Source organism: Hemicordylus capensis, chromosome 6 (genome assembly GCF_027244095.1).
Source record: "Hemicordylus capensis ecotype Gifberg chromosome 6, rHemCap1.1.pri, whole genome shotgun sequence".
Taxonomy (NCBI): domain Eukaryota; kingdom Metazoa; phylum Chordata; class Lepidosauria; order Squamata; family Cordylidae; genus Hemicordylus; species Hemicordylus capensis.
In genome coordinates this window covers 122,892,027-122,908,320 of record NC_069662.1, presented here as the reverse complement: position 1 = coordinate 122,908,320, position 16,294 = coordinate 122,892,027, and the positions used below count along the sequence as shown (strand labels likewise).

General features: G+C 40.9%; 1 protein-coding gene across 1 annotated transcript in view; it reads left to right on the top strand.

Annotated features, from left to right (window-relative positions):
* AHR (aryl hydrocarbon receptor) overlaps positions 1-16,294 on the top strand; it is an 82,902-nt gene that overhangs the window by 43,437 nt on the left and 23,171 nt on the right. The window contains exons 3-5 of the mRNA XM_053262818.1: positions 9,363-9,478; positions 10,886-10,975; positions 12,309-12,432. Of these exons, the coding sequence (XP_053118793.1) occupies positions 9,363-9,478; positions 10,886-10,975; positions 12,309-12,432 (330 nt within the window). The remainder of the gene's footprint in view (positions 1-9,362; positions 9,479-10,885; positions 10,976-12,308; positions 12,433-16,294) is intronic.

Here is a 16,294-nt window from a genome sequence, read left to right as displayed (position 1 = left end):
GCCAGTAATTCAGTTTTGGTAATGTGTACTCTTTTATTTGCTGTTTTTAGGAGCCTACTGGAATCTTGACCTCTTTTGGAATTCAGATAATTATATTTGAACCAGACAAAAGAATTATCGTGTTGTGAGGAAGCCCTTTGAGACCTTGTAGGTGTGGCTATAAAAAAAAGGCAGTTTCCCAAGAAAGTCACAACCACAGGCTTAAAAGTCCAAATGAAACTCATTTTATTGAATATAATGAAGACGTTTGAGTATAATGCTAACAAGGGGGTTCACATGTGACTTGGATGCTTCGATGGATATATGTCCAGGTTCAATGTTTTACCTCTGCTATGACTATATGATTATATATATATATATATATATATATATATATATATATATATATATATATATGATTATGGCTAGGGTAGACAGGAATAGGGAAGGGAAGCAGTGGTGGTTGGTCTGCTTTGCGCAGACAATTCAGTGGAAGATTCAAACGCCGGGAAAAGTGAGTGAAACTAGGTCAGTACAGTAACCAGTTAGGAAAAGGGAGATAGGGAAGGAACCCCAAAGGGTTTGGGAAGAGATGGAGGTAGAGGCTGGTGAAAGCTTCAGTGGAAGAGGAGAGAATCCCGAGAAAACTGGGGAAAGGAGGAAAGAGATGAGTAAAAAGGAACTAGCGACATGGCTGAGAGCCTCCAGGATGGGGCCCTCCAGGAGAGTTCGAGGAGGAGGAAGGGGGGGGGAGAGAGAGAAAGAGAGAGAAAGAGTGCGCGCACAGTAAAGAACCAAAGGGAATACTGGGTGCATCCAGATGGAGACACTTGGATAGTTTGGAGAGGGCTGGGTGTTGAAAAGTACTCGAGACGGAGAAGGACAAGAGATCATAGGAACTGTTTTCACAATCTTATGACTGAACCTATGCCACTGTTGGAGGTAGGTCTGTGCTATTGGGAGTATTGGAACTCCCAATAGTGCCATTCCCTCTTTGCTCCATGGGGAGGCAGCAGATCATGGAACAATTGACCCAGATAGTGTGGTGGGTGGAGTTGCTCTAAATCCTGACCCAGCACTGGTGCGTGGGAAGGCTGAGTGATTGGGGAGAATGTCAGGAATGTCAGTGGGTGGGGTGGAGAGTCACACTGGAGAGGCAGGGAACAAGTATGGGGATGCTATGGGACGGCTTCCTTCTCTCATGGTAAAAGTCCATAGGGATTCCCACACTCATTCCCTGCCTCCCTTGCATGACTCCAATGGATGTCCCTGCCTATTGAATTTAGCTAGAGGCTGATTTCTTGGGGTTTCTACCCTGGGCTGTGACTCACTACAGGAGAGCCTTTTAGATCTTTCAAGCACGTTTCGAGCACCCCTGCTGATTAGCTTCCTGGCACTGCCTTCTGATTGGCTTGTGATCTCCTTGCTGATTGATTGGCTTGTTATCATACAAATCTAGTGTTGCCGTGGGTAATTGTGCCCCCATTGTCTAGGAGGAGGGAGGAGGATCCCAAAAGGAGCGAATTTCAAAATGTATTCAAAGGGACTGGGAGGCAGAGAGAGCTCTTATAGCATGTCTGTCTTGAAGAGGATACATCAGGAGAAGAGAAAGGAAGGTTTGACGTGGTTTTCTTTTCTCAGCACTGAGTGTAATATGCTGTGGTATTGCTGCTATAATTTTATTTTATTTAAAATACTTATATTTATACCCCGCTCCTCCAGTACACTACCGCTAGTATTAATAAAACAGATAGAATGAAAATAAGAGACTAATAAAATTAAACAAACTACTTAAAAGCCCAGTCTAAATTGAGGATTAAAATTAAAGCTAAGAACTGAGAACTATAAAAACTAAAGAACCTACCAGATAGAAGCAGCAGATAAAGCCTTAAATAGCCCATTTAAAAAGATGTGTTTAATTGTTTGTTCATTTTAAAAAACACTGAGGCAGCATGGCAAAGATCTTCGGGGAGTATGTTCCAGAGCTGAGAGGCCACATCCGAAAAGGCTCTGTCTCTAGTCCCCGATAACCGGATCTCTGTTAGTTGCGGGGCCATGAGCAGGGCCTGAGGTGATGAGTGAAGGGCCCTGGCAGGTTCATATGGGCAAATGTGGACTGACAGATACCCTGACCCCCAAGCCATATAGAGCTTTAAAGGTTAAGACCAGCACCCTGAATCTAGCCTGGAAGTGGACTGGTACCAAATGAAGTGATCTGGTTTTGATGGATCTCAGATTGACAAATGCAGAACTTGGGTGCCTGCCTGCCTTGAGTTGTGGTTTGTTTTGTTTGAGATAGTGTTGTGGCGAGAAATGGTCAGTGGCAGGGGTGTGTGTGTGTGTGAGAGAGATATTTCTTGGTAATTGCTGTGATGAGCTCTATGTCGGAACTTGTGCTTCACTCACAGCTCTAGTCTTCTATGCAGTCCGCATTGCAAGGTGGTGTACTCAGTCAAAATGTTGCTGAAGTTGCTCTTGTTGAGCTTATGGCTGTGCTGCTGCTAATTAAGGTGCTGCTATGGCAGCTGTTGCAATGCTAGTAGTGTGTGTGTGTGTGTGTGAGAGAGAGAGCGAGAGAGAGAGAGAGCGCACAACTTGTGCCAGTGATGTTACTGCAGTGCAGGCACTGTGGCTGGCACTGGATTCTGGGTCAGGGATTTTTAATTATTATTTTTTTGCCATTTTTGTACTGTGTTTGAAATGCGTGTTCTGTGTTGGGAGGAACAGATTCTCTTTACTGTGTGCTTCTGCAGTGTGATTTAAGGCAGGGTTTCAAAATGCATTACCAGTTGCAATGTAAAACTTGTGTGTGCACTCTGAGTGCAGCTTGTAGTGGTCATAGGGAACAATGGGGAAACTTGAAAAACCTCATTGCTCCCCATGGGTAGCTCCTAGGACACCAAAGTGGGTTGGGTGGTAGGGTGTGACGGGTGCTACCTACCACCCAACCCACAAAGGAATGGGCAAGCTGGCAATTTTAAACAAATGTCTAACCTTTTCCCCAAACCCCCATAGGATCTTCTAATTTGGCACTCTAATGCAGTATCATTGGGTGAACTAGATTGTTCCTCCCCACCCCCCCCAGCAACTGATTTTTTTTAAAATTTGTGATCTCTATTCAGCTTTGGCCAGCAAGAACTGAGTTGGAAGGACTAGATGCCTGCCTACAGGCAGTAATGGGCTGGATGAGGGATAACAAATTGAAGCTGAATCCAAGCAAGACGGAAGTGCTTATTGTGGGGGATTGGAAATCTAAGGGATGAGTTAGATTTTGTGCTGGATGGGGTTACACTCCCCCAGAAGGAACAGGTACGCAGCTTGGGAGTGCTCTTGGATCTAGGCCTCACCATGGTATCTCAAGTGGAGGCTATGGCCAGGAGCACTTTCTGTCAGCTTTGGCTGATTCGACAGCTGCATCGATTTCTTGAAGAGACGATCTCAAAACAGTGGTGCATCAGCTGGTAATCTCCAGGCTTGACTACTGCAATGTGCTCTATGTGGGGCTGCTTTTGTACATAGTTCAGAAAAGGTCTCTGGTGTAACCCAGAGAGACCATATTATGTCTGTCTTAAAACAGCTGCACTGGCTGCCAATATATTTCCGGGCGAAATACAAAGTGATGGTTATTACCTTTAAAGCTCTGAACAGCTTGGGTCCGGGTTACCTTAGGGAGCGCCTACTTCAGTATGATCCCCATCGCTCGTTGAGATAATCTAGAGTGGTCTGTCTCCAGTTACCACCGGTACGTCTGGTGGCGACTTGGAACCGGGCCTTTTCTGTAGCTGCTCCTGGTCTATGGAATGCACTCCTGGCAGATATCTGCAGTTTAGGCTCGCTGTCGGCCTTTAAGAGAGCCCTAAAAACCTATTTGTTTGGCCTGGCCTTCCAAGGCTTCTAAAGTGTTGTTGTTTTTTAAAAGTATTTAATTTGTTTTAAATGGTTTTAATCATTTTTGAATTGTTTTTATATTGTTTTTAGCATTGAGTTTGAATTGTGGGTTTTATGTCTTTTTAAAAAGTTGTACATCACCCAGAGCCTCTGGATGGGGCGGTTTATAAATGTAATAAATAAATAATGAGATGAAAGAATTAGCTAATAGCTTCCACATTCAGTGCCACTACTTACCTTTTGTCCTTGGCCTATTCTCCTTAAGGAAAGTAAGCTTATGAGATCACCTGAGTGTGTGAGTGTGTCCCGCCCATCAACTTTGCAATGCCTGGACCAATATGACCCAACTGGCTGATCTGGCACAGAGCATCTGCGCCCCTAGTTCTCCCTGTCTCTCCCCCATCTTCATTTTGTCGCTCCCTTCAGCCCCATTTCATTCTCCCCAGCCCCAGTTCGTTCTCCCTCGACGGGCGACCTGGCTGCCACTTCTCCTTGCCTGCTTGGCCATTCTCCTGGCCATCAGTTTCTGCCCATCCCCGTTGCTAATCAGCAGCTGCTTGCAAACTCTTGTGAGAGCTGCCACACATAGGATTAGCGACGGGTACACCTTAGAGAAATATATATGAACCAGTTCTGCTAGAGCTCTAGGGACACATAGGGGTGCCTCAATTGCATAATTGTCATCCATCCTGATCGAAGATGGTGGATGTGTAAACATTTGAGTCTTGTGGGCTAACTTGTGAGGATGGTAATTATCAATTAAGAGGAAAGTAGGCAGATTAGTTCTTACCAGAGCAACTTGTTTTTTAGTAAACCGCTTTGAGAACTCTGGTTGGAAAGTGGTATATAAATATTCATAGTAGTAGTACATGGACCCTTTTCTTTAGATGAAATCTCTGCTACTGTAGTAGCTAAATCTTATGTGTGCCATAATCTTCAATATTTTGTTTACACACAGAGAGAGATCTGTAAATTCTAATCTGACTAGATTTGGATTTGAATGATTTGGCCCACTTTATAAAGGTCCAGGGGGCACCAAAGTGGGGTGGTGGGTAGGGCCCCATGGGTACCATTTAGCACCCAAATTTCAAGGCAGTGGGGCACTTGGTTGCTATTTTTGATTTTTTTTTTTTTTTTTAGTTTGTAGCAATTTTGTATATTTTCACCATAGGGAATAATGGGGCCCTAACTCACATCCCCAGATTTCATTTTTTAAAAAAAGCTAAACTCTAGCCCTTGTAGAAGTGAAATTATGGAGAAAAATGTGAGGCAACTATTTCTGAAGTGTTTAGACTCTTTCATGTATAATGAATCCTCGTAGGGGTTCATTATGAGGAAAAACCAAAGAGTCTAAACACTTCAAAAATATTGACCGCACATTTTGATCCATAACTCCACTTCTACAAGAGCTAGAACTTAGCTTTTTAAAAAAATTTAATGAAAGCTGGAAATTGGGGGAATGAATAAGGGAAACTTGAATCTCGAATCAATTTGAATCAAATCTGGGGAGATTCGAGCTCGAATTTGGCCAGGGGTGACTGGGCAGATTCATTTTGAGGTTTCACTTGAATCAACCAGATTACACTTGGATCAATTGAAACAATTCACACATCCCTACTGTACCATGCTTTTGACTATACATCTCTAAAGTATAAGGAGATCATCACCACTACATTCTACAATTGTCCCTTCAAAACTGGTGCTAGGGATTAAGGCTTTCATGCTTGAGCCTTGTCAGGGTCACCATTTACATCTGAAACAAGAACATTTTCTCAGTCTTCTAAAACTTTTCTTGTAACAAAGAGCGAGTAAACTCCTACACAGGTGTGGAAGTTTACTAGGAACAATGACAATTTGATACCTATAGTGCCAACTTGTGTCTGTCTAAGAAGACTAACATGTATTTTAAGACATGTACAGAACAAGTCCAGAACCTGCTGTGTCATGCCATAGGACTCCTACATAATGCTGTGTGTTTCCAATGTGCTGCATTTACTAGGATCAGCTGGATGCTTGTGAATGGAGCATTTTCAATGTGAAAGAGGGCTTTAGGGGAGCCCGGAATGTTTCCCCCCAAACCTCTAAAGACTGACTTTGTGTACGTGCACATGTATGTGTTCACTGTTGTTCCCCGGCAACTTTTGAAAATAGCCCTTTTCCTTGTTAAAGGTGATGTCCTAAATCATTTTACTAGGATGTTGATGTTGAGGGGAAACAAAGCTATAGATTTAGCTTCAGAGTTGTCCTCGCATCCATCCTGCTTCCCCCAAAGGTTCTCTCCTACAAGGTGCATCACATATTTATACTGAATACTGAAAAAAACATTCAGTTTGATTCAGATATGAACAAGCTGAATGAACAGAGGCAAAAAGTAATTCAGTTTTTCTTTTTGCTTAGGATTCGCATCCACAGGCCTCTCAGAAGGGCTGCTTTCAACCGATGAACACTGAATAGGAAAATTGCTCCAAATCCAGAGAAGTTCTTCTGTTTGCACAAACTCTTTTTTCAAGATTTTCAATAGGCCCACTAGTGTTTATATACTCTACAGTCACACTGATGCATTGCGGTACTGCACTTTTGAGAGGTCCGTGGTGCAGGATAACTGTTGTCTCACCTGGCTGAGCCAGCTAATAATTTTTAGAAGAATTAAAATGAGTTTTAAAACAATACATTCTACATGTCTAGTTAAAAGCTTGGATGAATAAATGTGTCTTTAATGTCTATTTTAAAAGCTGTTAGAAATGGGGAGGCTCTTGTTTCTGCAGGCAGTGCATTCAAAGCCTTGGCGTGGCATCGGAGAAGCCCCCATGGCAACAGCAGGAGGACCTCCCTGAATGAGCTCAATATGCAATGCTCATAATGAAGAAGGCATTCTCTTAAATACCCTACTCTTAAAACTCTGCCTAGCTTAAACGTGCATGGTAACTCTGTGAAATAGGTTATAAAATGCCTTTGTCTGAAGTAGACTGCTGTTTTTCTTGAAAACAGTGCTGGTATTCTGTAAGTTGGAGGTAGAATTTAGTAAGCCTATAAGCTATCTAAAATATTTGTTCTTGAACTGGGAGACTGGCTTTAATGTGCTAGAATTAATTTTTTTATTTAATGTGGGATATGTGCAGAAAATGTTTGGACTTTCTCAAACCAATAATAGAAATGTGAAGTTTTAGCTTATTTCAACAATAATATTGCTGTATTGAAGACTAAATATATCATAACTTTATTGTAGACACACAGGCTTGTATTCAAAGAATAGTGTACAGAAGGAGCAAATGACAGTGTTTGCACTCGTGCACAACTGCTTGTGGAAAACCTCAGTGCATTGTTTTGACATTGTAGTAGTCAAGCCATGGCAAATGAGGCAAATAGACTGTATAATATAAACTCAAATGGACAATAAAATGGGTTTAAGTGTGCAGTCGTACATAAATCGACAACTTTCTCTGGATTTGGACTTTGTGTTTCTTGCACAGCAATCTTTCTCTAAGTTGAAAGCAACTCTTCTGAGTGAGAGGTTTGCTAGCAGAAAGGCACCTTTTGATACGAGCCTTAAGTGTGGGATCTAGAGGATTTCTTATACAAGTAGAAGGCACATGCACGTGTGTGAGTCAGTGTCAGAGTCAGTCAGCCCTGTTGAGCCTCACCTCCCAGGTACAGTCTCCTGTGCCACATTCCCTGCCATTCTAGAGGATTCCCTGAGCTGCTGATGGTGCCAGTTGTAGCAGGCCAGAAAGCTCTGTTAGCAGAGTCCCGTTCTGAGGTTGTTTGGATCTGTCTCTCATTGTTTACTGATATTTTTTTTTCTTAAGTAATGAAATATATTATTTCCTGGACCTTTTAAAAGTGGGCCAAATCATTTTCTGGCAGTAACCCTTGAGCAAATCCTTTGATTTAAGAGGTAAACACGCATTCTGTATATTGTTGTACAGCTTTGAGATATGAAATATCTTGGTACTATAATCTACAATTATAAGACAGGACTTTGGAGACTGCTAGGTTGAGGAAGAACTTACAGTACTTGGGTTTTCAGAGACTGGACTGCATTGGCTGAGCCAGGGAAAGCACCTTACCAGAGGCTGAAAAACTACATGTTAAATGGAGTTGTGTGATTTATTTTAAATCTGCAGAATTCCACTTAACACATAGTTTGAGCCAAGGCATCAAAAGGAACAAATACTTCTTCCATTTCCTCCAACAGTTTCTTTTCCAGCAAACATAGGAAGCTGCCATAAACTGAGTCAGACCATAGGTCCATCTAGCTCAATATTGTCTACACAGTCTGGCAGTGGCTTCTCCAAGGTTGCAGGCAGGAATCTCTCTCAGCCCTATCCTGGAGATGCCAGAGAGGGAACTTAGAATCTTCTGCTCTTCCTAGAGCAACTCCATCCCCTAAGGAGAATATCTTACAGTGCTCACACAACAAGTCTCCCATTCGTATGCAACCAGGGCAGACCCTGCTTAGCTAAGGGGACAAGTCATGCTTGCTACCACAAGACCAGCTCTCCTCTATGTGTGTAAGATGACTAGAAAATAACAGATTGGTTATCTTGTCACCCTGTGTTGCTGTCATAGTTTGTTGCTTGCACTAGTCTTTCTGGTGTACATATACACTCTTTGAGAACTGACAAGACATTGCATCAGAAGACATTGTCGTGGCTGGGTGACATGAACTGGGGAATTGATTCTTGCATAAGTAATATACTTCGAAGTCATATATGGGCTGATAAAATTCTGAGTTTATTTTCTTTTAAGATTATTTTCATTTTTGTCTAGCCAAAGTTGGAAATAGGAATCTATTCCAAAACAGTTACAAAACAAGGAAAGGCCTATTACTTAAAATTTGGCCATAAGTCAGGGATCCACATGACTAGTTCTAGATTCCTAGGAAGATTTTTTTTTAAAGACTTCTTTTCGAAGTAACTGAGCAGTCCTTGAAGTTTATCGGTATTAACTTATGCTGTGCGTGCTGTTCTCCTCAGTCAAATTCTGCTGTTGTACGCGCAGTCATCAGGGATTGTGATCTATGTGCATAACCAAGGTTTTAATCGACTTTATTCTGCTTGTAGTTGATAGCTTCAAGTAAGCAAATATTTTCAAGGTTATAGGATCTTAAAATGGATACTCCTCCACAGCATTTTTCCAATTAAATGTGAAATATATTATGCAAAAATGTGAGCTAGCTTCTTCAAATACCTGCATGGCTATTTCCTTTTAAAATTATATATGTGTACATAAACAATCTTTCTTACACTGTTTAAATGCAAAGATCAAAGAAAACTATGTTGTAAGACTTTATAGCAGTTAAAATAGAGTACTTGAATATACTGTTCAAACAGTCAAATGGTTTAATCCAGTTCACACTGAACTTTTATCTGATCAGATTTGCACCATAGGATAACACATCAAGATATTACTGCTTAGTTAATTTGAATATGTCACATAAGTATCTGAGAATTCTCTTATAGAACAATTAAAGCTTTGTTTAATTTGTTTTGCAGTTGCATTAAAATCATCAATTTCTGCAAAGCCTGACAGAAATGGCATCCAAGACAACTGCAGAACTACAAAACCCGGAGAGAACATGCAGCTGCTAGAAGGAGAACTGTTACTACAGGTACTTGCCATGGTTATATTGAATATTTAGAGGAGCGGGGGGAGAGTTTGTGCATTTTGATGATCAGGCAGGCTTAGAGCCAAACTTACTGACATAGTGACAGATCTATGATCAGATTGTCCTTCGTTTTGGAAAAGGTCAAATGTACCTAAGGGACGCCCCAATTTTGATCACCACTTCTACAGAGCATTCTCCTCTAGTGAAGCTGCTGTTTTCCCAATTAGCAACCTCAAGGAGAATAATTTGGATTGGAAAGCAAAACAGGAGCAAGGATTTAAACCCCCTCCCCCAATATTGCAACCCAGTCTGAGTTGGGACTTGCACAGTTGCTTTTGTCCTTTTTAAAAGGCTGTGAACTAATCTCTCACCAAATCTTCTGCGATCTGCTCTTGTCTTAAATAAGCAGAAATGTTGCATTTAGTCCAATTAGTTTGCTAGACTTTTCTTTAATTCATTTTTTCCTCTCGCACTGTCTGCTTTCTCTGAACAATGAATAGAGCCAGAAAAATCTTCATTAGAAGAAGAGCCTTTTGGTGCTTATTTATATATGATCTAATTTTCCTAGGTCTTAAAACACTATCCTGAATGAGTATCATCATTTCAGGCTTAAACACACTGGTAGCCTGGAAAGTACAAGATATAGTAGAATCTGCCAGTAGGGAATGGCATTATTTAATTCTCTCACACATTAAAAACAAAAACTAGCACAGCAGGGAGAGAAGTCTTGGCCTAGCCTACCCTGCTCCCTACTGTGCTCACTTCTATTTGCGGGAGGTTCTTGTGTTTTACATAGAAAAGCATTAAGAACAACAAGGACAAAATGTATCTCAATACTGGCAGGATAAAGAAAATGCATTCTACCACTTCTGAACTTGATCACTTCATTCTTCTGATAGCATAGATCAGGACTTAAGCTGACATTAAAAGGATTACATGCTCTAATGTGCATCAGGATGTTTCAGAGCTCTTTTCTCAGTGCACACCCCCCCCCAAAAAAATCTGTTCCCAAATACGGGAGGACTTTTTGCAGTGGCACAAGAGCCTGCTGCTGAAAAGAGAAACAGTCAGCCTCTCTGCACATTCATAGAAGGATCTTAGCAATAGCAAAAGTGTACATGGGACCTAAACCAGTATTTTCCCTAAGATTTGAAACCTATTCTCTGGGGTACAATTTAATTTAGAAGTAGTATTTTAATATCATTGATGTGAGTGTATAGATATTGGGTGTGCTAACTGTTGTTTTTCTCCAAGTAAGACCTAAAACGTGAGCGGCTAATATATTTTTCAATATGTGTGACTATATTTCTTTTTCCATTTTTTGTAGTGCATATTAAAAGACAGTATTAAATCCTCTTTACAACATGCATCATTGTATTCTAATTAAACTTGTTGATATTCTGTCTTCAGGCATTAAATGGCTTTGTACTGGTGGTCACCTCAGATGCGCTCATATTTTATGTATCTTCTACAATCCAGGATTACTTGGGTTTCCAGCAGGTAAAGACTTCTTCCCCTTTGAATGAAAATGATGAGTTCCAAACTGTTGAGTCTGCTTTGTGTAGTGAAGGGCAACCTTAATTGTCATAGTCACTTGTGGGGGATTCTTGGATACTGTAGTCCTCTGAAGGGACTAGGAACGTCAAACAGAATTATCAGCACCCTTGAAAGCTCGAGTTGTTAGGAGAAGACGTAGCAAGCAGGGATGTGCATGAACCAGTTCGGTACTCCTTATATGGAGTGCCAAACCAGCTCAAACACCGGTGTGGAGGCAGGGGTTCCTTTTTAAGGGAGGCAAGGAAGGTGCCCTTACCTGCCCCACCGCTCCCCCCCCCCGGCGCTCTCTCTAAAACCACTGTCACAGGTTTGCAGCGTACCCCTTTGCAGGCCCCGGTCAGCTTCGTACCCGAAGTGGCTGACGCACATGTGCACACGTACGCAGATCGGCCACTTCCAGTACGATGCTGGTCGGGGCTGTAAGGAGGTATGCTGCAGACCTGCACCAGCGGTTTTGGGGAGAACACTGGTGGGAAAGCAGTGGGGCAGGTAAGGGCACTCTCTCCCTGCCCCTTAAAGGAACTCCCTCACCCTACCTCCCAGGAGTGCACAAACTAGTTTGTGCACATCCCTAGTAGCAAGGTGGTTTAAAACTGGCTTTAGTTTACAGCAGGACTGCACAGCTTTGGTCCTCCAGCTGTTGTTGGATAAGTGGCCATCATCCCTGATGTTTGGCTACTGTGGCTGGAGATTATTAAACTTGTAGACAAGGAACCGCTGGAGGGCCAAAGTTCTGCAGCCCTGGTGTACAGTATAAATATGACACTGAATTGTAATTTAGTCCTTTTGTTTCCCTAAAAACAGATATATTTGATTTAAATCCATACTGAATAATACAAATCAATATTCAATGGTTTACATTATTTATCCTCTGAACCGGCACTCAATTTGGACTGATGTTGAATCAATTGAGTGTGTATAAGAAGAATACTCAAGTTTGAAATATAAAAACCCATTTCAGTTTTCTTCAGCATATTGTTGGTATCTTTTGGCAATACTGCAAGATATTATTATACTTCTTGTTTCATACTCGGTTGGAACAATAATCCTAAGAGAGGCTGAAAAATTACAAGGTGATATTTTATATCACCTTTTATAGTTTTTTTAAAAAAACACCCTATTGCAGGATTAACTCTTTCCTTTATAATTGCAAATTAATCCTATAGTCCTAGTGGGCTACCTTCTTTTTAATTCCACTGAAATGAATGTCAAATCTGTTGAAGGAACCAAATGAAAATGTTAAAGAATTTTATTTCCTGTCCTCTCTTGATTGTAGTCTGACATTATACATCAGAGTGTATTTGAATTAATACACACAGAAGACAGACCAGAATTCCAGCGTCAGCTTCACTGGGCTCTAAAACCTACAGAGTCAACAGATTCTGGGCAGATAATGCAAGGTAAGAATCCAGTATAATAAATAAATGCATTGTTCTCTTCGGGGTCTCTAAGCATATCATAAAGGGTTCTAGCTGGGGTACAACTCCAGATGGTATGGATTGTTTTGAAGTACATTTCTTGATAGTGGGATGGTGTGTGCGTATAAAAACTGAGGTTAAATCACCACACTGGTGTATCTTTCAACCTCCCAAACGGCTTAGCACTGCCAGTGTTCCTGTTAACTATACAGTAGAGCACTGATTCAGTTTAGAACCTGCCTCAGTGCTTCAGAGAGGTCACCAATTCAGTGTGGTATTTTGGGTGACCAGCCTAATTTAAATTGACCTGATTCAAAAGGATTGCTTCAAATTTAAGTGAAAACTTTGGTTGGCATACTTATTGGAATCCCCCACCTGAATCCCTATATTTACTAGCTGGGTAGGAAACATTCTTGTAACTTGATCTTACTATAGTTGCACTTTCAAAAAGACTTCCAATAGACTCCCCAGCCCCACCCCCCACACTGTATTATTTATTCACTCACTCACTCACTCACTCACTCACTCACTCCATTCATTCATTCATTCATTCATTCATTCATTCAGCATATTTCTATACTGCCGAAAACACAAGTTCTCTGGGCAGTTCATAAGACAATTAAAACAACCAATTAAAAGATCAACACACACAAAACAATTAAAAGTTTAAAAGTTTAAACTATTAAAACAATATCTAAAAGTCTGGATGAACACTTGACTGTCCTTTTAAAAGTTGTAAGAGATGGGGAGACTCTTATTTCAGCAGGAAGTGTGTTCCAAAGCCTTGGGGCAGCAATGGAAAAGGCCCATCCCCAAGAAGCCACCAGACGAGCCGGTGGCTGAGTAACATGCAGGATGTGAGGAATCATAGTCTTCTCGGAGACCATTGCTTAAGTCCCTGAAAAGACTACCATTCCTAATGGATCCTGCACGTATCCTAAGAGCACAGGGAAATAAAATTATAACTCTACCATAACTTTTTTTGAAAATAAAGCCACTATGATCACTGCTCCCTTGCTACTGAGAGTACAATAAAATTAAGACAATGTCTCCTGATGCCCAGTAAGTTCAGGGTGGATTCAGAGTGCTGAATTGGGTATAAATTAGGGATGTGCAAATCGATTCGGGTAGAAATCGATTTGTACCCGAATAACTGATTCGGGTGATTTGGAGACAGAATAAATCGACCCTGTGGTCCATTGGCTAGATTCAGGTCCAAATTGAATCGTGCCAGATTCGATTTGAATTGATTTGTGATTCAGATTTTTCCTATTAATTCCCCAGATTCCCAACTTTCATTAAAAAAAAAAAAACCACACACAAAAACCACACACACACCCCTAAGCTCTAGCCCTTGTAGAAGTGGAGTTATGGAGCAAAATGTGTGGTCACGATTTTTAAAATGTTTGGATTCTTTGGTGTCTAATAACTTTTCCTCATAATGTATTCCTATGAGGATTCATTACACACCTTCATTTATTCTATTTATTTTGACTGTCTTTGGACAGTGTCAGCTGTCAACTACCATGTGCCAACTACACCCCCATCCCACCTGCAAGGCACTGGGTACTACTCAGTTCATGTTCTAGGAATTTTTTCAAGTGTTTAGACTCTTTGGTGTCTAATAACATTTCCTCATAATGAATCCCTATGAGGATTCATTACACACCAAAGAATCTAAACACCTCAAAAATTTCTAAAATGTAAACTGAGTACCCAGTGGTTAGGTTAGGGGGTAGTTGTCACATAGGATACCACTAATTCCCCACCCCCATACGCAAAGCAGTGGGGTCAAAATGAACAGAGGAAATGAAGGTGTGTAATGAAGACACCAAAGAATCTAAACACTTCAAAAAATCCTAAAAAATAAACTGAGTACCCCAGTGTGTGTGGGGAGGGGGTGTCGGTGACAGTGTCCAATGACAATCAGAATGAATAGAAGAAATGAAGGTGTGCAATGAATCCTCCATAGGGATTCATTATTAGGAAAAGTTATTAGACACGAAATAATCCAAACACTTGAAAAATAGTGACCACTCATTTTGCTCCATAACTCCACTTCTGCAATGGCTAGAGCTTAGCTTTTTGTTTTTTAATTTAAGCTGAGGCTCCATGTTAGGGTTAGGATAGGGCTACTTTGAATCCCCGTTAGTTTCTATGGTGGAAATATGCAAAACCATTACAAACTTTAAAAAAAAAAATTAAGTCAACCAAGTGCCCTACTGCCATGAAATCTGGGTGGTAGGTGGCACCCGTGGGGACTTACCCACCACCCAAATTTGGTGCCCCTAGGACCTTTATAAGTGGTTCAAATTGAATCTGGGGTGGTTTGGGGGGACAGATTAAGACACAAAACAAATCACGGTGATTCAATTCGGGCACAAACTGAATTTAAAAAACCAATTCGTGCACTGGATTGTGGTTCAGATTTGGATCCGATTAGGCCTCTGAAAGTGCCCTATACAGACAGCCCCAAAACATGCAGGATGTTTTCCCTACAGAGATCAATTTCCTGTGTTTAGGACCTAGTCTTAAGAGTGTTCTCCTCAGGAGCTTTGTGGATGCACAAGTGTACATCTGTATTCTCATTTTAAATATACTTTATCTGTTTACCTGCCACAGTTTTATAATGGAAATTTAGGAACTGAAGGTTCTTGGAGAAATGACTAATAATTCTGTTTCTGAGATTCCAAAGCCAGCTTGCAGAACTATATTTTTGCTTTTGGAGGAGAGAAGTCAATCTTTTGTTTGGAGGGTAGATACAGTCTGACACTAACGTACTGTAATTCAGAATCTCGGGCTGTGTCATTCTTTATAAAAAGTTAGCTCAGACTGCAAAGGAATAGCAGGTATTGTAATCAAAATAAATTATGTAAATAGTTTTTCTTAATATGTATAAGATGTTACTACATTTCCTCTCTACAAGAAGGCCTTTTTATTTTTATTTTTATTTATTAATTAGAAACATTCAATATACCGCCCACTCCGAAGACTCTTGGGTGGTGTACAAAAACGTGCAAAGCAAGACAACATTAAAATTACATTCTAAATTAAAAACTAAAGTAACTAACAAAAAAGAAAAAACCAAATAGGTAAACTACAGGGCAAAAGCCTGGCAAAAAAGAAAAGTCTTCAATAGAGATTTAAAAATTGGTAAGGAAGGGGCTAAACGAATCTGAAGGGGAAGAGAGTTCCAAAGAAGTGGGGCAGCAACCAAAAAGGCCCTTTCACGGGTCCTAGTGCCCCGAACCTCTCGGAAATCGGGGACCGACAAAAGGGCCATCTGAGATGATCTGACCAGATGGTATGTAACTGGATGGGAGAGGCGGGTCTGTAGGTAGACAAGCGCCAAACCCCGCAAGGCTTTGAAGGTCAAAACCAGGACTCGGAAGCGAATAGGCAACCAGTGCAATGACTGCAGGACAGGTGTTACCCTGTCATATTTTCTGGCACCCATGAGTAGGCGAGCCACTGCATTCTGGACCCGTTGTAGCTTCCAGATCATCTTCAAAGGTAACCCTAGATAGAGAGCGTTACAATAATCTAAATGGGATATAACCTTTCTGCCTTCAATGTTTAAAACAGTAATAAACTGTAAGACCTGACTGTTAATTAGCATGCTTTTAGACTGAGTCATCAAATATTTATTTTTCACAGCAAAAGGTGGCATTGCACAGAGAAGGAAATTTTCAATAACAAAACAGTGCTCTCCTTTAAAAAAAAAAAAAAAAAAAAAGCCTTTCACTGCCAAATTGGGATCCATACCACTTTTTAGTGTAAAATATTTGCAAACAGAGAGTGATCCCTTTGAATACTGCATTATCAACACCAGACTGGAAGAGCC